The 24447-nt window shown below is 41.3% G+C and overlaps 1 protein-coding gene across 1 annotated transcript in view; it reads right to left on the bottom strand.

Annotated features, from left to right (window-relative positions):
* Positions 1 to 232: 232 nt before the first annotated feature.
* The window catches only part of LOC149222390 (beta-glucosidase 40-like), a 67068-nt gene continuing 42853 nt past the window's right edge, over positions 233 to 24447 (bottom strand). Inside the window, exons 10-13 of the mRNA XM_089385422.1 lie at positions 1266 to 1297; positions 1076 to 1178; positions 852 to 960; positions 233 to 760 (exon numbers count right to left, since the gene is read on the bottom strand). Coding sequence (XP_089241548.1) covers positions 589 to 760; positions 852 to 960; positions 1076 to 1178; positions 1266 to 1297 — 416 coding nt within the window. The 3' untranslated portion in view covers positions 233 to 588. The remainder of the gene's footprint in view (positions 761 to 851; positions 961 to 1075; positions 1179 to 1265; positions 1298 to 24447) is intronic.

Below are 24447 nucleotides of genomic sequence, written 5' to 3'. Positions count from 1 at the left end.
AAGTAATACACAATATCATATTAAAAATAAATAAATAAATAAAATTAGTAAATCAAATTATGATATAACAAGTAAAAAATAGAAATTAGTAAATCAAATTATTAGGACTTTAATGGAGGATAGGTTGTGCCATTGAAAAGAAAAAATAAATGTTATCTTACCTCTCCATCATTCAAAATGAGAAAAAAATAAAAATGGTTATCCATAACCATTTAATGAAAGTGAAAAACAATTAAAAATGCATACAACTTCACATATCAGTCAATGCTAAGTATACACAATTTCACAGAGCAGTTAATGCTTTATTCTAAGTATCCAGTAAGAGTGTTATTTCATCCAGTCCAATCAATTACCCTAAAGTAGCAAAAATAAGGAAACGGAATGACATTCACGATGAATAAACAGTTTATTGTTCATTGCTTCACCAACGGGACTTTGTGAGAAGTTAAAACTCAAATATGCCCGTGAGGTTGCATTTATCGCTTAAACAAATGTGATAGCCAAACATATGTATTGGCTATTTTTGAATGTTCACGCCAATCTGGCAATGAAGGAGGGAAAACGTTTAATAACAGACACATGATGTATCTATGGAGTGAGAAAACATTTGAACCATTTGACAGAAGCTTTGGGAAGTCTGGTGAGGTTGTTTCTGTAGTCAACGAAATAGAGCCCAAATCCGGATGTGTACCCCGCTGCCCATTCCCAATTGTCCAACAGAGACCACGCGAAATACCCACCAACGTTACACCCATCATCCCTGCACCACCATTTTTTATTTATTTATTATTAGTTACGTCGCCATTAACAATTAATCATAGTTACCTTAATTCGGAAGAAGAGCAGCTTACTTGATTGCAGCAGAAAGATTGGAGAGATAATCTGCGTGATATTTTATCCGTTTCTGATCGTTCAATGCCTTTTTCAGGGGAATCAAAATATTGTTGCTGTCATCCATCCCTGCCACAGAAATGCCCATATGCAATGGAATTGCTATTAATATGAATATGAATATGAATGGTAGATTGCATAAGCAACAAATTAAAGACATCCGTGCCCTCATAAAATAACATACCGTTCTCCGTGATAATGACGGGAGGGTTGTTGTAACGTTGTTTTATGTAATTCATTAGACTCCGGATTCCGTGAGGCACTATGTAAAGCCATGCTGAGGCTGCCTGCGCTACAAATAAATCAAATATGTTAATTTCATTTAATGAATAATCGCGACCATCGTATAAGAATTTTGTGTTTTGGTCACATACCTTGTCACCAATGGCTTTTCCATTCTTGAAGGCTGCAAGAAACCAAAAAGAGTACTCTCAGGAATTTTATTTGAATGAAATACATGAATCGAAACGAATACACACATAGATAATCGTATTTTTATTAGATTAACCGACGTTCATTATCCATTATAACCTTATAAATTTTAACCACCAATAAGACAATGTTACATATTTTTCATTTTTTTATATTAATTTATATTTATTTTATTTTATTAATTTATATTCATTTTCAACCACCGATAGGATATATGTTACATATTTTCATTTTTTATATAGTAATTTAGGTTAATTTTGAGAAAATAGAAAAAATCATTTTTATCTATGGTATTAAATTTCAAATACTTGTCTTCAACATTTTTATTCTTAGGGGAGGATGGCTAGGGTTTGGAGGCGAGGGTTTCGGGCGGAACCTCGTTCAGGCCACGGCTAAGGAACTGCAGGCAGGTTTCCGCGTACAGGTGCAGGCGCAGGAAGGCACCTCCCGGTTGACTGGCAGCTGGAGGTTGGTGTCGCTCTGCCTTAGCGCTTTTTGTTAGGAGATAATATCAACGTTGAAGCTGCAGTTTCCCGTTTTTCCGTTTTCAAGATTCTAGGGTAAGGGCGCTCGTCATCTTGTCTGTTTGCTGTCGCTTTCCTCGGAACGACCCTCTAAACCATGGTTAACCCAAATGAGTTGGTGGACTTGGACCCGGAACTGGAGGATATCCTTTCAATGTGGGGAAAGGATCCCACAGTTCAAAATGTGGAGCAGTATTTTGGAGCATTCGAGCTGTCGAGGCAGGAGGCTTTTTCTCAGGAGGTAAAACCCTCGTTTTTACTTCAGAGCAGTGATTCGGGCAGAGAAACCAACAGATTTCGAAACCAGGTCTCTTTCAAGTCGGCGGATAGGGAGGCTGTGGCGGATGGGTCGTCAATAGGCGCACTCTTCTCTGAGAACAAGGGTAATTTAGGGTCTAACCGGAACTTTTCCTTAAAGGGTTTTGAGGATACTGCAAATTTGGGGCTTTCCTCTGGCCTTGGTAAAGCTAGGGTTTCTGGCGGGGTTTTTCCGCTCTCCAGGGTTTCGTTGCCGAAGGTCCCCCCTTTCTCTAAAGAAATCCCAGCTGAAGGCATCGAAGGTCATTTCGTCAACACAGCGGGAGAGTCGGGAGGTTTCGATGGCACAACTAATGGTCTTCATTCTACTGGGAGCCCCGCCCACGTCTTCTCCGCCCCTGTTCAGACACAGCCAGAGGTAGATCCCCCCGCGGATTCGAACCAGGAGGAACCAGAATGGATTGGTGGTTTTGGGGAAACCAGGGTTTCTGCTGAAGATTTAAGGAAGAAAGGTGAGAAACGAAAACCCCAAAGGCCGATTGGATCTCAGGAGATTGAAGGAAATTTAGTCCTAGGCATGGAAGTTTCTATTGAAGAAACTTTAGAAGTTGCAGAATGCACCCTTGTTGGAAGGGCCAGAGGAAAGAAATTTTCGTCAGAATTCATTCAAGCTTGGGGAGAACAGCGTTTCGTTTCTGACAGACCTCTTTGGTTTGAGGCTCAATGCTTAGCCAAAGGCTGGTTCATGTTCCGTTTCGAGGATAAGGAGGCGGCAGAATGGGTGTTGGAACGAAATTGGATCATAGGGAATATACCGGTTTTGATGAAGAAATGGAGTCCCCTCTTTGATGCTCTCAAGGAGAGAACTGATGAATTTCCGGTATGGGTGAGGGCTCCGGGCCTCCCCTCGTTTTTATGGACAGAAGCTGTGTTTAAAGCAATTGGTAACAGACTGGGATCCTTCCTGGAGGCTGATATGTCTTTTTTGGAGACGAAGAACAGAGCAATGGCCCGCATTCTGGTGAGCCTTAATCCGAGCAGTGGCCTCGCTCAAAAGATTAATTTGCAGTACAAAGAATATGTGTTCGAGCAGCTCTTAGATTACGAGCACTTGCCCTTTAGGTGCCATCGCTGTCATGAGTATGGGCACCTAGCCAAGGATTGCCCGCTGTTCAGAAGGAGACGATTTCAGAGGACCTCTGTTTTTAGAGAACCAGTTTTCAATCGGGCACATCCTCCTCAGGAGAAAGAAGGAACGGCGAACCAGACAGTTGAAGAAATGGAGATCGAGGGGAACCAGAAAGAGCCAGCGTCGGAAGATCCCCAGATCCAAGAGGCGGCACAGAACAATGAACCCCCTTCGGCGGAAGCAGCGGAGGAGCATGCCAAGGTCGCATCGGCAGAACAAAATCCTATCAGCGATCCGGATAAGGGTATGTGCTCAGGCTCCCCTTCTTTCTCTCTACAAATTCCTGAGCATAATTCAAATTCTATGCATATTTCGCCATCAATTTCCCCCTCTCAAAACATGGGCCAAAATGAGAACGCTGAACCTGCAAAAAACTATCCTGATATTGATTCAATTTCGGCTGCCATGCCGACTCTGGATTTGAATTGTGAAGAAAAGTGGCCCCCTCTTGCTCCCCCGATCCCCCATACCCCGTGCCCCTATAACTTAAGATCCATGGGGGGAAAATCCGGGTTGCACGATATTGTTGGGGGCTTAGGACAGTCTCTTTCCCAAAGCTCTGCCAAGAACAAGAGAGGTAGAAAATCGGACCTTTCTAAGGCAAAGCTAAAAGCCAAGCTGGATGTAGCTGATGGAAAACAACACTCTATCCCTGGGGTTCTTAGAGCTGTGCAGACCCCCGAATATGTTATCAAATGATTTTGTCCTCCTGGAACTGTAGAGGTTTGGCCAGTAAACCTAAAAAATTGGCCCTGAGAGACTGGATCCTAAACTCAAAAGCTGACATTGTTTTTCTTCAAGAAACTTTGGGGAAAGGTGCAGAGGTGGAATCTATGCTAAAGGCCCTCCTGCCAGGATGGACCTTTACCGCTATAGACTCATCAGGCCATTCCGGGGGTCTTGCAATCGGGTTTAAAGAAGGAAGAATAAAAGTCATCAATCAATGGGGGACGAAGCAAGTTTTGGGTATGGAGGTTCTCTCTCCTGTTTTCTCCCTCCCCTTTTCAATTGTAAACATCTATGGCCCTTGTCAAGGAAGAGAGATTTTCTGGGTCGATTTGATGGCAAAATCTCTAATGAAGTCTTCTATGCTGATTGTGGGAGGTGACCTAAACTTTTCAATAGGAAGAGCTGAGGCATGGGGTCCTTCAGCCAGGGAAGACCCCTTGTCGGATTTCTTTCACAACCTCCTCCTGGATAACAATCTCTCAGATCCCTCCCCGGTCAAACTCAAGCCTACCTGGAGGAACAGAAGAGTAGGGGAGGATCGGATTGCTAAAAGATTAGACCGATTTCTTCTATCCGAGGACCTAATATCAAAAGCTCCTATCTTTAGGCAGTGGGTGGAGGAGGTAGGCAATTCAGATCACTTTCCTATTTTTTTGGATCTATCCTTCCCCCCCCCCAAAGCCTCCTGCCCCTTTCAAATTCAACTCTTCCTGGCTTCAAGATCCATCCTTCAGCATTCTTTTTAAGGAAACGTGGATCCACCCGGACAGGAATGCAAGAGAGGACAAAAGCTTCCTGTTCATGGAGAATCTTAAAAGATTAAAAAAAGCGACTATATCCTGGGCAAAGGACAGGAAGTTGAAACAGAATGAAGAACTGTCTAAAATCAGGGAGGAGTTGAAGAAACTGGAGAGCATTGAGGAGGATGGTTATTACTCGCAGGCCTCAAAGGATAGAATCCTTCACCTGGAGAAGCTTCAAAACAAAATTCTCTTAGACAAGGAAGAAGAATGGAGGCTCAAGAGTAGGGCAATATGGTTAAAATCAGGAGATGAAAATACTAGTTTTTTTCACAACTATGCAAAAGGAAGAAAATCTGTAAATACCATTTGGAGCCTTAAAGATGAAGAAGGAAGGGAGGCCAGTTCTCTTTTAGACCTCTCGGGTTTAGGAAAGAGACATTTTGAGAGAATTTTCTCTGATCCGGGAGAGGCCACCATAGCAGAAGTCATTAGGACAGCTCAATGTTTTCCGAGATTTGTAGAGGAGGAAGAAGCAGAAGAGCTATCAATACCTGTTTCCAAGGAGGAGGTTGAAGCAGCGATGAAAATAATGGCCAAAGACAAAAGTCCTGGTCCTGATGGTTGGACTATCGAACTCTTCCTCTATTTCTTTGACCTTATAGGCTCTGAAATCACTGATGTAGTAGAAGAATCAAGACAGAAAGGAGAAGTCTACAGGCCTTTTAATTCAACCTTTATAGCTCTCATTCCAAAGAAGGATGATCTGGAGAACTTTGAAGATTTTAGGCCGATCTCCCTGTGTAATTGTATTTACAAAATCATCGCCAAGGTGATAGCTATCAGAATTGTTCCTATCTTGTCAAGAAACATATCAATGGAACAATTTGGTTTTCTAGATGGAAGACAAATTCATGAAGCCATTGGAGTAGCTCAGGAGGTAATTCACAGTGTCAGACAAAAGAAAAAGAAAGGTGCGGTTTTAAAAATAGACCTATCCAAAGCATATGACCGAATCAACTGGCTTTATCTCCGGATGCTGCTGACTCATTTGGGTTTTAACTATTCTTTCACCAGCTGGATTATGGGATGTATTACAAATGTCAGTTTTGCTGTTTTGATCAATGGAGCAGCCTCCCCTTTTTTCAATAGCCAAAGAGGCCTTAGGCAGGGCTGCCCTTTATCACCGCTCCTGTTCCTGCTAGTGGCAGAAGGTCTGAGCAGATTGATTCACAAAGCCAGAAGAGAGGAGAAGGTAAAAGGTATCGAGGTAGCAATAAACCTTTTCATCACTCATCTGCTTTTTGTCGATGACATTTTGATTTTTTCAAATGGAACATCTAACGAAATTAAGGAGTTTAAAAGCATTTTTGATCTCTTTTTGAAAGCCACTGGAATGCAGATAAACTCTAGGAAATCTCAAGTCTGTGTGGCAGATCTTGACAGAAGAGAAAGAGCCAGAATGACCAATATTTTTTCTTTCCCTCTTCAGCCTCTGGACACCCCTTTTAAATATTTGGGTTTCTGGCTAAAGCCAGTAGCATACAAGAAAGAGGATTGGAACTGGCTCATAGCAAAGATAGAAGCCAGAATCAATCATTGGAGTTTCAGGTGGCTTTCCAGAGCAGGCAGATTGACCCTCATCAAATCAGTCTTGTTAGCCATCCCAGTATACTGGGCAGCTTTAACTTGGGTCCCCAAAGGAGTGTTGGAGAAAATCAGAAGGATTTGTTGCAGATTTTTATGGGCAGGTTCAAAAGAAAATTCTGTTCTTCCCTGGGTGGCATGGGATAAGCTGGCCAGGCCAAAAGAATGGGGAGGATGGGGAATTAAAAGACTCCCTGAGTTTAGTCTATCCCTGGCAGCAAAGTCCGGCTGGAGACTAATCTCGATGGAGAATCTTTGGACAAAGGTGGTTAAAAGAAAGTATATAGACCCAGTTCCTTTGGAAGACTGGATCCGGAGCCAGGAAAAGAAAAAGAAGAATATATCAGTCATTTGGAAGGCCACGTTGGAGGCATTCTCTGTGATAGAACAAGGTCTGGCTTGGAAAGTGGGAGATGGAAGTCATATTAGAATCGGCAGGGACCCCTGGGTAGGTTGTAATGAAGCTTTTGCTTTGTCACCTGGTCTTCTCAGACATCTTGACAGCAAAGGAATCTTCACTCTAAACCAGGTGGAGAAAGTAGGCCACTCTACCATTTGGGGACAGGCTTGGAAAAATGATGAAGATTTAGGTATAAATATCAGATGGAAGAACGAATGGGCTTCTTTCACTCAAGAGCTCCATCGTTCTCATGTCAGGCTTAAAAACGAACCTGACCTGCTGATCTGGGCGCAGGGGAAAACTGGAGAATACTCCCCAAAAGATGGTTACTCTTACTTAATGAAACAGAAAGGGTGGGGACTTCCCGAGTGGTGGTCGAAAAACATTTGGAAGCTAAAAAGCCCAGCAAAGGCCAGGATTTTCCTATGGTGTATGCTAAAAAGAAAAATCCCAACCTGGGACATTTTACAAGCCAGATACCTAGTTGGTCCAGGAAGATGTCCTTTATGCAAATCTGATGAGGAATCAATAAGACATCTTTTTACATCATGCACAGTTTCTTTAAAGATATGGGAAGAGCTAACATGCTTGCTCAATGTAAAGGCTCAGTGGGGGTCAGATCCTTTGGAAGAAGCCTGGAGGAAATGGTGGCAGAACTACCCGGAAGGAAACATGAGAAATCTACCTCTTGTATTCTTTTGGGGTGTATGGCTAGCGAGAAACAAAAGTTTGTTTCAAGACAAAATCATCCCTTCATCCGTCATAGCCATAAATTGCGCAGCCATATACTCTGCTATCCCGGCCCCTGAAGCAAAAAATCCACCAAACCGTGACAAGCCTGTTATTATCAAGGAGGGCATTCCTTGGGCCTTTTTTGATGGAGCATCCCAGAATAACAAGGCTGGAGCTGGGATATGCATTCATATGAACTCTGATCACTCCCTAAAAGCTTCTGTAGGACTAGGACCTGGGTCAAACAATTATGCTGAGTTGTCTGCTTTGCGCCTTCTCCTTTGCTGGTTACTACAAAGAAACATATCCACAATTCAAATCTTCGGCGATTCTCTGAATGTCATAAAATGGGTCAATGGAAATGCATCTTGTCAAAACCAGATTCTGAAGACTCTTTTAGAAGAAATTTTGCTTTTAAAGTCCTCTTTTAACAACTTTCACATCTGTCATATTTACAGGGATAAAAATGAAGAAGCAGATCAGCTTTCTAAAGCTGGTTTACAACAGGATATGGGAAGCTGGACAATAGAGGAACACAGTCAGGGGCAGCAAACCACTTCTCATCAGCCCCCTTTTGCTCCTCCTCAGTGAGCGAGGATCGTCTTCTTTCTTTTTTGCATATAGTTCTCATGGGCATAATGTATATCTTTTACAGTTTTCCTTTATATTTTTGTAAATTTTGCATGAGCTCTACAAACAGAACTTCAAAAACCTTTTATATACTTTCAGATGTATTTAAAAAAGTTTTTATGGACAGTCATGTAAGGGGTTGTTTTCCTTCACTGAAGGAGACCCCAAGGTATGCACCAGATATAGAATGTACTTAAGCCTCTGGAAGAGAGGAAGGCTAGACAGCTACTGTTTTCGTAGCATCAGGACACACTCAAGCACCCACACTCAGTCAACACAGGACTGAGTTTTTTGTTTTATACTTTCAAATAGACCAAATCAGCACAAGGTGAGCCATCAGCTCTGCTCAAAGCTCCTACAGAATGTAAACTTTTTATTTTGTTAATAAAAAATTTTGCTTTTTTTCTTCGGAAAAAAAAAATTAGGTTAATTTTAATAAACTTAAATTCAGGATTATATAAAAAATTAGCAGCTCATAAAACCTAAAAAAAAAAATTAAGCTGCCATGTAAAACCACTTAACCGGAAAGCTCATTATTTTTGAACTTTTCACTCAACACTGACGACTATCACAATCGTGCTGGAGCTTATAATATCTCCCTGGCCCACTGCCACTGTTGCGCTGATCTGAAGATAGCTGGCATCTTTAATCCTGAATCTTACAGTATTTCAATAACCGTCTTTAATGGTGTGTCAGGTCATAGAGCGAGTTTCCACGTTAAAAATTTGTATATATGCAAAAATTATATATATAAAATATGATTTTTTTTTTTATTTTTTTTTAATGGTATATAAGATACAATAAATTTGTATATATGCAAAATTATATATATGAAATATGATTTTTTTCCATTTTATTTTTGTACGGTATATAAGATACAATATTAAGTAATATTATTATTATTATTATTATTATGGGTTTAAAATATATTTCTAAATACATAAATGCATCTAATATCTTATAAAAAAAATGGGTAGCTAAAAATTTAGAGATCAAAACACTTAAATTCAAGTTTTTAAATTTTTTTACAAGATTAAAATTAACCAATGCCCAAAAAGAATAATTAAACTAGAAATAAAGAGAGAAAATATATATAATTGAACTACATAGATTTTAGTATACATAATATTTATATATTTCAATATATATAGATGTGTTTTTTAAAGAATTTGGATTTCTTATTATTTAAAATGTATTTTTGCATGTATAAATAAATTAAGTCTTTTCAAAAAGTTTTGAAAAAATTAAATTTGGTATATTACACAACTCAAACTTACTATCCTAAAAAATCTCTTTAAAAAAATTTCAACTAAAAATATACCTCCAAAATATCTATTAATTTGACAATATATAATAAAATAGATATTATTCAATTATATATTTTTAAATATATATATGGAAGAGATGTTGTAATGTCAAATTACATAGAATAAAATAAAATAAATAAAACATTAGGGGTTTTTTGGACTCTCGGTTTTTCCCATGATATTCTTTTCTAATCTAACCTATTTAAAGACATAAAATTCCAACGGATTTTCCTTTTATTCTTGCTATCTCATGAAAACCTATTGTTTCAATAGAGGAATTCTGTGAAAACATAATGTTCCACTAGGGGAATTATGTCTTAGGTGTGACACCAAATCAAAGTTGTTTGCACCCATATTTTCTTAACCTAGGTATTGTCCCATAGTGAGTGAAAAAGAAATAAGAAACTAGTGAAATGTAGTGTTTTTCATTATTGTTGTAATAAAAATATACTAATTTTTTTCCCTGGTTTTACCCCCAAATTGGATTTTCCGTGTAAATTTTTGTGCCTTGTATGTTAAATTTTATGTCTAATAAATTCAATTTTTTAATTAATTTCATTGCTATGACCTATAAATCTACTTGGTCAGGACGATAAACAAGTTCACAAAATCTTATTTCTAACTCGAAATTTGAAGAAAATTGTTGAAACTTAAAGAAGTTTCAAGTACAATTGTAAGTAACAAAGATTCCACCAAAGTTTGCGATGTGGTAATAAGTGATTAAGATGATATATATTATTTAAATTTAAAAGACTCATTAAAATATTGAGTTAATTCACTTAATAAGTTATTATGGTTAGGATTTAAAATGCATGAGATATGGTGTAGTCAATAAGAAAAAGCTTTTAAGAAGCACTTGGATTGGTGTTCATCATCATGGTTTCATTGAGTTTTAGGATTATTGTTGGTGATAGATATAGAAGGATGGGTTATTTGGTGAATAGGAGTGAAATATGACTTAGAGTGTTTGAGTTGAATGATGGATCTAATTTTCATGATGTTTCTAAGATAAAAATAAAATAGGTATTGTGATCCGTACATTGTTGTGGATATTCCACTGGATAGTTCGTCACAACAGATTTGATAATATTATATTAAAAAATTTGAAATTCTACACTACTACAGTTTTATTAAATTTCTAGATCTGTATAATTTATTGTAATTAGTGCATGCATGTGAATAGAAATTTTGGAAAAAATATAGAACGACAAAATAAAATTGCACACACACACATAAGACACATGCTATGCTCTGGAAAATCCTTTTGGGAGAAAACCCAGTTGGAAGGTGAGGTCACTTTACTCTCTTCCTCTGTCTAAAAATATGGTTTCAGGTACAAAGAGGTATGGCATGTGCCTCATGGGCTGTTACAATGCACAAATCCTCTCTGTGTGCTCTACCTCCTATCCCTCTTGGTTATTTTTCTCATATTTGGAACAAATGCACTCAAAATAATGAAATGCCTCTTCCTCCTAGTGGCCTGGTTATAACACAACCCAATAGCCTACTGGTGGTTAAGTTTGACTATATCAACTCTTAACTAGAGTTACAATAAAGACTCTTCTAAAGTATTTTACATCACAATAATGTGGCTATCCCCTTTTTCCATGAATAATGGGGGTTGATGCAACATCCTCTTGAACCATGGTGGTGAAATCATGAAGGTCAACTTCTGAGTTGCATAATTTTTGCATACAGACTACAATTGACACACTTCTTACGTAGTTGGAAAAATCTTTGCGTGTAGAATAACATGAAGAGATGCAACACAAAAGTGACAAAGTTTTACCCCAAAAAATTTCGTTTGATGCCTCAAAACACTCTCATAAATTTTTAGACCCCATTTCACCAAATTGGGTCCCACAATTAAAACAGTCCCGTGGGTTGATTCCTCCACTTTTTCCACTATGAATGCATTGAGATGGATGAAAAACAATATAATGATTCAATTCAGATCACACCTCCCCATTGTGGGAGGATTTTGGTCCCCAAAAGCTTCTATTGAATGAGCTAAGGAAATTTTTCCACCACCTTCTCTCTGGTGTACTATTTAGCTTTGTCTGAAAGTTGTCCCTTCAACCTAATCTCTCGAATGTCATGCCAATCCTATCTTGTAGTTCTAGACCTCTTATGAAAAATTGTATCTTTTGTTAACTCTTCCTAAGCATCTAATGCCAAATCCTCCACAGAAGGTAGGACTTGTTCCTCTTCCCGATCTAGCATGGTAGGCTCATAGAGTTTCAAATTCTCGACATTCACAACTGAGTAAATGTGCATATATGGTGGTAAACCAAGTCGATAGGCATACCTCAGAGCCTTTATTTTCTTACCGGACCCCTGCAACCTCTCCTTGTTCAATTGTAGTTATATTTTGTTTCCCACCTTGAACGCTTTCTCTGTTTTGTGTTGATCATGTCTGGCCTTATACTTATCTTGCAACTTATGTAGTGTTTCTTGTACCTATAGATGGATCTACTTGATATTCTCTATAAATTTTCCAGCCCTCAAAGCATCTCCCATAAGATCTCCCCTCACTCCTCCTTGCTACCCATATGCAATATCCAAAGGTGAAGGTGGAAAATATCCAAAACAACTTTCAAATGGGGACTTTCCTGTAGAAGTGTGGATTTCTCTATTGTAAGAATGTTGTATATATACTAGATTTTCATCCCAGGTCTTTGGATGCTTTTGATTGTATCCTCTCAAAAGTTGCACCAAAGTCCTATTAACTACTTTAGTTAGCCCATCTATCTATGGATGGAATGATATAGATCTCTTAAACTTTGTGTCCATCTTCTCCCACAATGTAGTTCATAATGCACTGAGAAATCTTGTATCCTTGTCTAAAACGATGCTCCTTGGTATCCTAAAGTGCACCCAGATCTATCCAAAGAATAATTTTGCTACTTCTTGCCCGTTGATATTCTTTGTATAGGACATCAGAACAGACATCTTGCTAAAATTTTCAATCACCACAAACAAGTAGTCATGTCCCTTCTTGGATGTTGGTAAACCTCCCACAAAGTCCATGGAAATGATTTGCCAAGGACGAGTAGGTACAAGTAAGGGATGATATAGACCCTGTTTCATGTTGCTAAGCTTGTCGATACAACAAATCATGCATCCTCTTATGAACCTAGCTACCTACTCTTGCATCTTGGGCCAATACACATACCTCTGCAAGTTAGCCACAATCTTCCCTACACCAAAGTGCCATGCAACCTTGGAGGTGTGAGCCTCTGTAATCAACTGCAATCACTCACCTTTAGGAACACATAACATATCCAACATGTAGAGTAACTGTTACGCAGTAAATTGTCACTATCTCCTTGTCAGTCTCCCTACTGTGTCATGAAATCAAATGCACCATGTTCATGCTCTCTAAACTGGCCAAATGACCCACTTTGCCACAGTTTTTTCTATCAGCGCGACTTTTGGCAAAATAACCGCGCTGATGGGCGCTCCATAACAGACCAAATGTGTTGTCAGTGCGGAAGAACACGTGTTTCCCGCGCTGATCAAATTTCATGAGCCAGCGCGTTTGTTATTCATATCTGGTCGCGCTGACATGACCTTCCCTGTTATTCAGCTGCGATGTCAGCACTCCAGTGCAGTTATAGACCCGCCCTGATCCAGTTTGGGCGAGTTTGTTCTAACAGCCGGCCTTCCAGATGACTCTAGGCCTGGTTGTTGGCCTTGTGAGTGTCGCCCTCCCTTCTATGGTATGTCTGTTCGTCATTTGAGCCACCTTCCTTGGAAGTAAGCTTATCCTCCCACCATTTGTGGAGACTCCTTCTCCATGGCCATGAGCAGCTAGTTTTTAGTTTGGATAGTGTGGAATTCATAGTGCTTGGATTGCTGCTGCTAGTAGGTAGTTGGTGTGACAAGTGTGGTTTTTTTAGAGGAAGCTTAAGGAAGGTTGTGAGTATTGCTTATGTGAGAGAGAGCTTTTGTGTTGGGAGAATTTACCTCCAAGGGTGAATGCTTAAGAGACTTGCTGGCTGGACCCTCAAGAGAAGGACTCAGCGTCATAACTTTGGTTGTACCTTTCTCTGTTATTGATTTAATAATAGATGACTACTGTTATGGTTCCATTCTCGTTTGTCTTTGCAATGGTTAATGTGAATTACATCCTTTCTGACTGATGTATAATTGCTTTTATTAGATTTCACGCTTGTGTTTGTCTGTCTCTTCGTGTGTGCAGGTATCTATTCACGGAGATCGTGGAAGATCGTGACCGGCCAGAGCGAAGGAGCGAGAGCGGCATCTCTTCACCAAACAACAGCGTTGGAATCCAAGTAGGTGTTCTTTACCTCTCTTTTAACTGCAATTAGGAACTTGCACAATAGCATTGATCGATTGTTGCTAGACCCATTCTGGGCTAGTAGGGATCGCCTCTATCCGTAGAGGGGTACCTCTCCAACAATTTTGTCACTGTCTCCTTGTCAGTCTCCCTACTGTGTCATGAAATCAAATGCACCATGTTCATGCTCTCTAAACTGGCCAAGTGACCCACTTTGCCAAAGTTTTTTCTATCAGCGCGACTTTTGGCAAAATAACCGCGCTGATGGGCACTCCATAACAGACCAAATGTGCTATCAGCGCGGAAGAACACGTGTTTCCCGCGCTGATCAAATTTCATGAGCCAGCGCGCTTGTTATTCATATCTGGTCGCACTGACATGACCTTCCCTGTTATTCAGCTGCAATGTCAGCGCTCCAGTGCAGTTATAGACCCGCGCTGATCCAGTTTGGGCGAGTTTGTTCTAACAGCCGGCCTTCCAGATGACTCTAGACCTGGTTATTGGCCTTGTGAGTGTCGCCCTCCCTTCTATGGCATGTTTGTTCGTCATTTGAGCCACCTTCCTTGGAAGTAAGCTTATCCTCCCACCATTTGTGGAGACTCCTTCTCCATGGCCATGAGCAGCTAGTTTTTAGTTTGGATAGTGTGGAATTCATAGTGCTTGGATTGCTGCTACTAGTAGGTAGTTGGTGTGACAAGTGTGGTTTTGCTAGAGGAAGCTTAAGGAAGGTTGTGAGTATTGCTTGTGTGAGAGAGAGCTTTTGTATTGGGAGAACTTACTTCCAAGGGTGAATGCTTAAGAGACTTGCTGGCTGGACCCTCAAGAGAAGGACTCAGCGTCAGAACATTGGTTGTACCTTTCTCTGTTATTGATTTAATAATAGATGACTACTGTTATGGTTCCATTCTCGTTTGTCTTTGCAATGGTTAATGTGAATTACATCCTTTCTGACTGATGTATAATTGTTTTTATTAGATTTCACGCTTGTGTTTGTCTTTCTCTTCGTGTGTGCAGGTATCTATTCACGGAGATCGTGGAAGATTGTGATCGGCTGGAGCGAAGGGGCGAGAGCGGCATCTCTTCATCAAAAAATAGCGTTGGAATCCAAGTAGGTGTTCATTGCCTCTCTTTTAATTGCAATTAGGAACTTGCACAGTAGCATTGATTGATTGTTGCTAGTCCCATTCTAGGCTAGTAGGGATCGCCTCTATCCGTAGAGGGGATTTACCTCTCCAACAATTTGGCAACCATACTGGGGAGCTGGCCTTTGTCTCTTTTTTGTTCATTGTTGTTTTGAGTTTGATTGTTACTCTCTTTTCAAAAAATTGGGGATTAGTTCTCTGCTTTTAGACTTCCTGGTTCAGTCTGGGAGGTGTCTTAATTGTTTAAAGAGTTCTTGCCTTGGTTTGGGAGTTTTTGGCTTGATTCTGCCTGTTTTTTAGCCTCAGCGCGGTTTATATCAAAACAGTCGCGCTGACAGCGCATAGCTGTTTCTTTGACTTCGTGGTCATCGCGTAATTACACCTAACAGTCGCGACGATCCTGGAAATCGGATCAGCGCGGAAAAGACGTGTATAGTCGCGATGTCAGCGCCACTTGGTAGCTTTTTACCCACGCTGACCTTGGGTTGCTAGCTTAATTCCCGCGACGACTGTGTTTTTCTGGGATCAGCGCGGGTGGTCTGTGTAAAATTTGCGCTGACATCTCGGGTGGTCTGTGTAAAAATTGCGCTGACATTGTGATCACATTGTGATCAGCGCGGGTGGTCTGTGTAAAAGTTGCGCTGATTCCTGAAAAGTTGTTTTTATAACTTTATCTCCTGAATTCATCAATCTTTCTTATCCCCTGTTGTTTCTTGTCCCTCATTAGGTTGTTTTGATTGCTTTTGGTTAAGGGACGCTCTCTCTTTGATTTCATTCGAGTGAGTCTTGTGTTTTTTAGACCATGTGACCTAGCCCTTTAGAAGTTTCATCGAGAAACCATTTGCTTGGGTTACTTGTCTATTCAAGGTTCATCCACAACCCTCTTATTGATTTGCTTGAGGCTTTTTCACTACTTGTTGCTGGTTGATTTTTAGTGTCGATTATTGAACCAATTTTTTATGTTGATTCGATTTCTTCACTACCAAGCATAGATCACAATTGTTTGGATCGATCAGTTCACACTTGCTTGTTTGTCTTCTTGAATTCACAAAAAAAAATTGCATTCATTTAGCATACGAAAGTGAAAGTGCATTTGCATTACGAATTTTCATGTTTGAGAAATTGAAAAGCAAAATTTAAATCTTTCATTAGTAGTATCGATGCATCGTGAGATTAGTGTATTGGTGCATTGTGCCATTGGAAAAGAAATCAAACTAATATCTTTTGCATTCAATAGTTAATGGGAAAAAGAGCATTTCGTTGATTTGTGTTCTCAAAAGAAGTTTCATTTCTTTGCCATTAGCTGCATTAGATTGTTTGATTGATTGAGTTCATTTTGTTTGGTCGAAAACTCTTAACCCTCTCATAGTTAGGATTCATCGAACGAAATGGTATTCTTTGGCATGTAGTTTGCATCTGGGGAATTGCGAGAGTTTTCATACGGTAGGACCTGAAACCGAAACTTAATTCAAGATCAACCATAAAATAAACTGAATAAACCTAAAAACGCATTGGAACTTAACGCAAACATCTAGAGGTCTAGGTTAGAGACGTGTTCCGGTGTCTTTAAACATAGTCACTATTGTTTCACATTACGGTTGGGTGATTCCTCCTTCTGTGACTCGATAGTGGTCTAACACGGACTGTGCTCCCACGTACCGTCACGTATATAGGGAGACCCCACTAGGCTTTTATCCTTGATCCATAGGAAACCGAGTCTGCCGCCCTGCGAACCGTAACGCACCGAACACAGCATTCGGGAAGATTGACTGCAGTACGGAAAGTCCTTGGTTCTCATACGATTGCCAAGGTGTATAACCAGTTTTACAGATTGCTTGGTAAACCCTTTGCCTAGAATCTCCAGAGCAGTCACTTTTGATCCTTTTCGGACTCCCTAAATGAAAAGGTGCCAGTGAGCTTCTTGTCACTTCGTGCTCATTAAACATTCGAAGGAGACTAGAGTCATCTTTTCGTCCTTTTCTCGACTCTTGAAACATGAAAAGGTCAAGTTCAGTTCCTGTGTCTTAAAAATTTATTCGGCCACGATAACATCACCTGGTTAAATCTTGTGTTAGCTTGAATAGGTTTCTTTTTGTTTGCCATGGCAACTTTTCCAGGGTTCACCAACCCGAGTTCCCCTCCTGACGGGAACCCTGGTCATTTCCCTCCTCTTGGGAATGTTGGTGCCCCTTATATGGCAACGTTATCCCTTCCAGGGTTAACTGTCGGGTTGCCTGTATGGTTGTTTTCAACCTCTCTGGTCCCTGTCGTGTCGGCTGTTAGTCCATCAGTCCCTCCACCTGAACAACATCATGTTGATCCGAAGGTGGACCTCTCCCCTTCGACGCCTACTTCTACGTCCTCATCTTCTACTTCGCCTGGTGAAGGCCTCGTTTCGAGTAACCAGGTGGCTAAGAAGAAGAAGAAGAAGACCAAGAAGAAGAAGTCTCCTAAAGGAGAGGCTACAAGTATAACTCTTGCTCCACCGAGTACACCTGAAGTCGGGCCATCTTCTGCCCCCCCGCGGAAGGTTAAGTTTCCTTGTCGATTATGCAAGGAGGACCATCTTCTTCGCGATTGTCCTGGCATTTCCAGGGTATTAGAAATATGGTCTCACGATCCGGCCCACCCCTCATCGTCCTCTGGAGCTCACGGCGATGCTCCCTTATTAGTTGGGAATGGCAAGGGAAAAGGGAAGATTCGAATCCCTTGTAAACTTTGTGAAGGCAATCATCCCCTTCACCTTTGTCCACTCATGGATAAAGCCTCCAGTGTCTTGGAAAGTCTCTCAGCTCCCTCACCCCAGCTTCCCGTTGGATATCAACGTCTTTCTGCAGTTGCAGATTATCCGCCTCCCGACAAAAAGATTGGTTCACATTCTTCTCTTGTCCAGGCCCCTCTTCCCGAACCCGGCCGTGTCCAGCCTGTTCCAGACCAACCATTGGTCGGAAAGAGTGATGACTCGAGTCCGTCACTCGCTCACTCTGTTTCGGAAGAAAATCATGCTCACGTTCTTCTCGTCTCTTCAGATTCTCCGAAGTCCCGAAATGACTCTCCTAACCCAGCTGCCCCCGAAGGTTCTCCCTCGTTCCCTTTAGCGCCTGGGGGCAATCATGCGATTCCCCCACCAAGTAGTCTAGTCGCTTCTTTTGATTGGAATCGCCTGATCGCTGGTCGCCTTCCATCCCATGTGCCCTTCCAGGTTACAGTACTTGCCTGTGATAAGGCAGTACCTGGCACTCTTCTGGATGAAGGTGCGTCGGTCAGTCTTATGCCGTACACTACTTGGCAAGCCTTAGGTTCCCCGCAGCTTGGGCCAGTCACTCAGAATCTGTTGGCTTTCGACGGAGGAGCCTGTCCATCTCTAGGAGTTCTCCCAAAGTTCCCTATTACTTTGGGAGGAAAAACCGTCTATATAGACGTCTTGGTTACCCAAGGTGTTTTAGATTTTAGTCTTCTCCTTGGTCGCGACTATGTTTACGCCATGGGGGCACTTGTTTCTTCGCTTTTCCGTGTGGTTTGCTTTCCACACGATGGAAGAATTGTGACTATCGATCAATTGTCGTTCGTTAGTCCCCCAATGCCTCATGCGCAGTTGTCGTCCCCTCCTAGTTTTTATCCACCAGTTGTATCTGCCCCACCACAGATCAACTACGTGGCCACCTACCCCGTGCCTGTATCCAGTGATGACACCGTCGTGCATAGTGTCCTGGGGGCATTAGGTCCTGACTTCCAAGATGTGGTCCATTCACCTGGAGTAACACTCTTGGAAGCACCGACTTCCTATTCATTATGATGAAGTTCGAGTGGAGCATAGTTCCTTTCCGGTGTCAAGCTCCTTAAAAAATGAAACTAGGTATTGGAGCATAGTTCCTTTCCGGTGTCAAGCTCCTTAAAAAATGAAACTAGGTATTGGAGCATAGTTCCTTTCCGGTGTCAAGCTCCTTAAAAAATGAAACTAGGTTTGGCGGAGCATAGTTCCTTTCCTATGTCAAGCTCCTTAAAAAATGAAACTATGCTTGGTCGGAGCATAGTTCCTGATCTTGTGTCAAGCTCGTTAAAAAATGAAACAAGGGTTATGAGGATAGTTCTTTTATTGTGTCAACCTCATTAAAAAATGAAACACCTCCCTTTCCAAATCGAGTCTTTTGATTAAGATCTCGTAAAATACAAGTCGAGTCTTTCATCGATCTCGAGAGTGAACCTTCATTCCATCCACTTTGTTGCATGCAATGAAGCTTAGGGGGGCATGTACCTCGATTTGCGTTATTATGCTGGGGGCATGCGAACTTATAACAAGCATATTTTTTCGTTTCAAGCTTGTGTAAACATGAAACCGAATCCAAGCAAAGTTCTCCATGGTTCAAGCTTGTGTACAAATGAACCCATACCCGATTCACATCTCGTGATTTCCATTTTTATCCACTGAATTCTGCTAAATGAGCCTTGGTTGTTTTCATTCCATCGCCACCATCTCTTTGGCCGATCATATGCTCTCACTTGGTTGTTTATCCTTTCCTGAGGAACCGCAGCGATGAGTGGTTTTATTAGCCAGCCTCTTGACCATTACATGTTTTGAGCAGTTCCACCATTGCCGGAACCAGTTGCTACCTTTTACCACTCGTTCCTCTAGGACGAGTCACCTTTAAGCTCTTTTCTGACTCGTAAAATGTGAAAAGATTGCCGAGTATTTTTCCCTTTTTGACTCGTTAAAGAGAATAAAAATGGAGGTCTGCTTTCAGCTCTTTTCTGACCGTTTAAAGACGAAAAGATTGCCGAGTCCCCCTCTCGACTCGTTAAAGAAATGAGAGGCGGTCGCCTTTAAAGCTCTTTTCTCGACTGTTTAAACTAAAAAAGATTGCCGGGTTTTTGTCGTTTCGAACTCGTTATTGGCTCCAAAACGACGTACTTCTGACCGCTTTTCTACTTTTTCGGGTCGAAGTCACTATTCACGAAAAGTACTCCTCGATCATACTGGTCGGGCGGTTCTTTCGAGCATTGTTTTATACTTTTTCGGGCTCGAGAGACACAACTTTACGAAAAAGGACCCCCCTGGAGTTTCCTTTTCTGTTGTCTTTTCAGACTCTCTAAACAGGAAAAGACGCCGAGTTCTTCCTTTGTCAGGCTCGTTAAAACTCAATGACATCGGATATCGTCGAAATGACACTTTCCAAGCATATGCTATCCCCGTCAAGCTTGTCCTCCAAAAATAATCGGGGTACCTGCCAGAAATGGTGGGGAAAATGAAACTGTAATAATGGTCGTGTCGGCAGTATGTCGCTCTTGAACATGGCACTCGTCTGCATTCGTGTCTGGGTGGGGATTTCTCATCTTGTTTTACACTAGCCTCCATGGGTTTGTGTTATCCTATTTGACCTCTCATCTGCTCATCGCCATTGTCACTATGACCTCTGCTCCTTTGATGTCAGATACTGCCAAATCCACTGTTGTGCCGCCGATATGTTCAAGAGAAGTTGGCCTCTGCAAGATTACCACCTCCCTCTGATGTCTCACACAAAATATTTTATCCTTCTCCGTCTCATGTCGATGATGTGGGAAACATTATGGCCCACCTTCGATCAAGGTTACTTCCTGTCGACTTCAGCTCATTATCTAGGAAAGTGACCTAGAGACTCCCTTCAGGTGCCTTAGAGCCTGCATGCCTCAATGGCAGGTTCTTCGTGTTCGACGTGAGGTTTTCATCATTGGCCTCCGATCGGATGATTCTGCAGGTTTTCGACACCAGCTCATTGATTCACACGCCGCGGATTGTACCTATAAGTACCTTGAGGACCATTGTCATCATTGGTGGTACCTCTCGCGTCTGTTAACAGTTTTCATCATTGACTGGTAATCAGACGATGTTCATGCATGTTCGACTTCAACTCATGTATTCGCATGCTTGAACTTGTACTTTGTTCGGGTTGGGATGGAGCGCAAGACCCTGGTTTTTGTCTGTTGTGAACCGAGCTGTGATTTTGTGGATTGTTATTACATGACTCATTGATGGATGGCTGCGCCCATACCTGAGTCTTTTGGATGGCTGCGACCATACCTTCTTATCATCATGGTCTCTTCAGTTGGGTGGCTGCGTCCATACCACAGACCTTCTTTATATGTCTTTTGGATGGCTGCGCCCATGCCTAGACTACATGTAATTGAGATATCAGTTGTACATACGTGCAGGTCCTTCCTGGTGGTGTTCCAGTTCAGCAGTTTTGTAAAGCATTTCACCCCTCCCACTCTCTCGGGCTTCATGCTTTAGGGGGCATCTGTTACGTAGTAAATTGTCACTGTCTCCTTGTCAGTCTCCCTACTGTGTCATGAAATCAAATGCACCATGTTCATGCTCTCTAAACTGGCCAAATGACCCACTTTGCCAAAGTTGTTTCTATCAGCGTGACTTTTGGCAAAATAACCGCGCTGATGGGCGCTCCATAACAGACCAAATGCGCTGTCAGCGCGGAAGAACACGTGTTTCCCGCGCTGATCGAATTTCATGAGCCAGCGCGTTTGTTATTCATATCTGGTCGCGCTGACATGACCTTCCCTGTTATTCAGCTGCGATGTCAGCGCTCCAGTGCAGTTATAGACCCGCGCTGATCCAGTTTGGGCGAGTTTGTTCTAACAGCCGGCCTTCCAGATGACTCTAGACCTGGTTGTTGGCCTTGTGAGTGTCGCCCTCCCTTCTATGGCATGTCTGTTCGTCATTTGAGCCACCTTCCTTGGAAGTAAGCTTATCCTCCCACCATTTGTGGAGACTCCTTCTCCATGGCCATGAGCAGCTAGTTTTTAGTTTGGATAGTGTGGAATTCATAGTGCTTGGATTGCTGCTGCTAGTAGGTAGTTGGTGTGACAAGTGTGGTTTTGCTAGAGGAAGCTTAAGGAAGGTTGTGAGTATTGCTTGTGTGAGAGAGAGCTTTTGTATTGGGAGAACTTACTTCCAAGGGTGAATGCTTAAGAGACTTGCTGGCTGGACCCTCAAGAGAAGGACTCAGCGTCATAACTTTGGTTGTACCTTTCTCTGTTATTGATTTAATAATAGATGACTACTGTTATGGTTCCATTCTCGTTTGTCTTTGCAATGGTTAATGTGAATTACATCCTTTCTGACTGATTTATAATTGCTTTTATTAGATTTCACGCTTGTGTTTGTCTTTCTCTTCGTGTGTGCAGGTATCTATTCACGGAGATCGTGGAAGATTGTGACCGGCTGGAGCGAAGGGGCGAGAGCGGCATCTCTTCATCAAACAATAGCGTTGGAATCCAAGTAGGTGTTCATTGACTCTCTTTTAATTGCAATTAGGAACTTGCACAGTAGCATTGATTGATTGTTGCTAGTCCCATTCTGGGCTAATAGGGATCGCCTCTATCCGTAGAGGGGATTTACCTCTCCAACAGTAACCCATCCTGAAGACGGTAATCAATGGTGTTGTCACCATTGTGCACATGAATCTGACTTTTCAATTGCTTATACACCTCCTTGAAGTACTTACCCTTTGAATATGCCTCTTTGTATGCATCATGGGTGAATGGCTCCATGTGCATAAGTCCCCAAAGTTGTGATCTTTGATGTGGGTAGCCTTGAAAGCAAGTTGACCAACTTGTTTGTGCTCCCCTTCTTATACTTGATCACTAAATGAAACTGATTTAAAAACCCCATCCACTTGTAATGCCTGGTGTGTTGTAGCTTACTCTGGACTTTCAAGTACTGTGACGAATGGTGATCCGTGTGGATTATTGTCTCCTTTCCCATCAGATAGTGCTTCCACTTCTTCACAAATTTCACCATGGCATAAATCTTCTTTTCATAAGCAGGGTAGTTAAGGACTACCCCATGAAATACTTCATAATGGTAACATACAGTCCTTCCTCCTTGCATCAAGAAAACTCCCATAACATACCTATTCACATATGTCTCCACTTCAAAGGGTTGTTGCAAGTCTGGTAATGCTAAAACTAGCGCTTGACTGATCTTCTTCTTTAGCTCCTCGAAAGCCTTTTTCTGAGCTTTTCCTGGTTGGAAACTCTTGCCACTTGCTGTTATAAAGGAGCGGTGCTACTACCACTGAAAATGAGGCTATGAATTTCCTCAAGTACCATGTTGCCCCAATGAAACTCTTGACCTCAAAAACATTAGTAGGCATCCACAATTTCATGATGTCCTCTATATTGGAAGGATCTATATCCAACTTTCCTCCACCGATCACATACCCTAGATACACCAAAGACTGTTGCGCAAACTCACACTTCTTGATATTTGACAACAACTAGTGCTTCTTCAATGTTTCCAAAAATTGCATCAAATGTGAAGTGTGCTCTTCCCAGGTAGCATTATATATTAGTATATCATCTAAATAGACAAATACCAAATGAATCTGTAAAATGGTGCAATACATCATTCATTAATATCATAAACGTAGTTGGTGCATTACATAGGCCAAATGGCATGTTATGAAACCAGCTCAAGAAAAGATAGAAAAGATATATCAACGCCTTAGAATTCAGCGTCTTCGAGGGGGCAACCTCCTTTACATTACATAAATGAACAATTCTTGGATGATACAATTGACAAAACCTCCTTTCTATATATAGGAGTCTAAGGAGTCACAATATAATCCATCCGACCTAACAATAATAATAAAAATAACAATAGAGGGATTCTAAGGGGCACAGAAATAACAACATGGGGGTAATAGGGGCACAACAATATAAATAAGGGGTATAACTACAATAGTAATGGGGTAATCACTAGTATTATAAGGACCCAACATGCCCCTCTCCTTCAAAAAAGTGTTGTTCTCAACGCTTGAGTAGTTATGGATACTTCTGCATAAAATTCTCATCCTCCCATGTGGAATCTTCAGCGGATAAGTTCTTCCACTTGATAAGATACTCTGAAATTGATCGATTTCGTAGCTGTCGAGTTCTTGTTTCTGTGACTGCTTCCGGTTCCAATATAATTTTTCCTTCCTCGTCAAGTTCTGGCAATATTGTTTGAACTGGGAGCTTGTCGCTATAACCTTCTTTAAACATGAAACATGGAAAACTGGGTGCAATCGAGAAGCTGCAGGAAGCTCCAATTTGTATGCCATAGTACCAATCTTTTGCAACACCTTGTACGGACCATAATACTTTGGTGATAATTTATTATCCTTCTTAACTTGCTTTAGGGACATTTGCTTATATGATTGTAGCCATAGGAATACCCAATCACCTACATCAAAACTTCTTTCACTGCGATGTTGATCTGCCTGTTGTTTCATTCTATTTTGTGCCAACACGAGGTTATCCTTTAAGAGTTGGAGGACTTGTTGTTGATGTTCGATGTGATGTTCTTAAATATGATGTGATGGATGGTGGTTGATACCCATAAAGTGCCATAAATGGGGTCATTTTTGTTGTTGTATGGAAGGAAGTGTTATACCACCATTCAGCCAGAGGCAACCATTTGACCCATTGTGTCTGTTTATCAGATACAAAGCAACGAAGATATCCTTCCAAACATTTGTTTACTATCTCA

This window comes from Pinus tabuliformis, chromosome Q (assembly GCF_031772625.1).
Source record: "Pinus tabuliformis cultivar Carrire ecotype Pingquan chromosome Q, CPIR1, whole genome shotgun sequence".
NCBI lineage: Eukaryota > Viridiplantae > Streptophyta > Pinopsida > Pinales > Pinaceae > Pinus > Pinus tabuliformis.
Note: the sequence above shows the minus strand (reverse complement) of the source record. Positions and strands in the feature narration are given on the sequence as shown.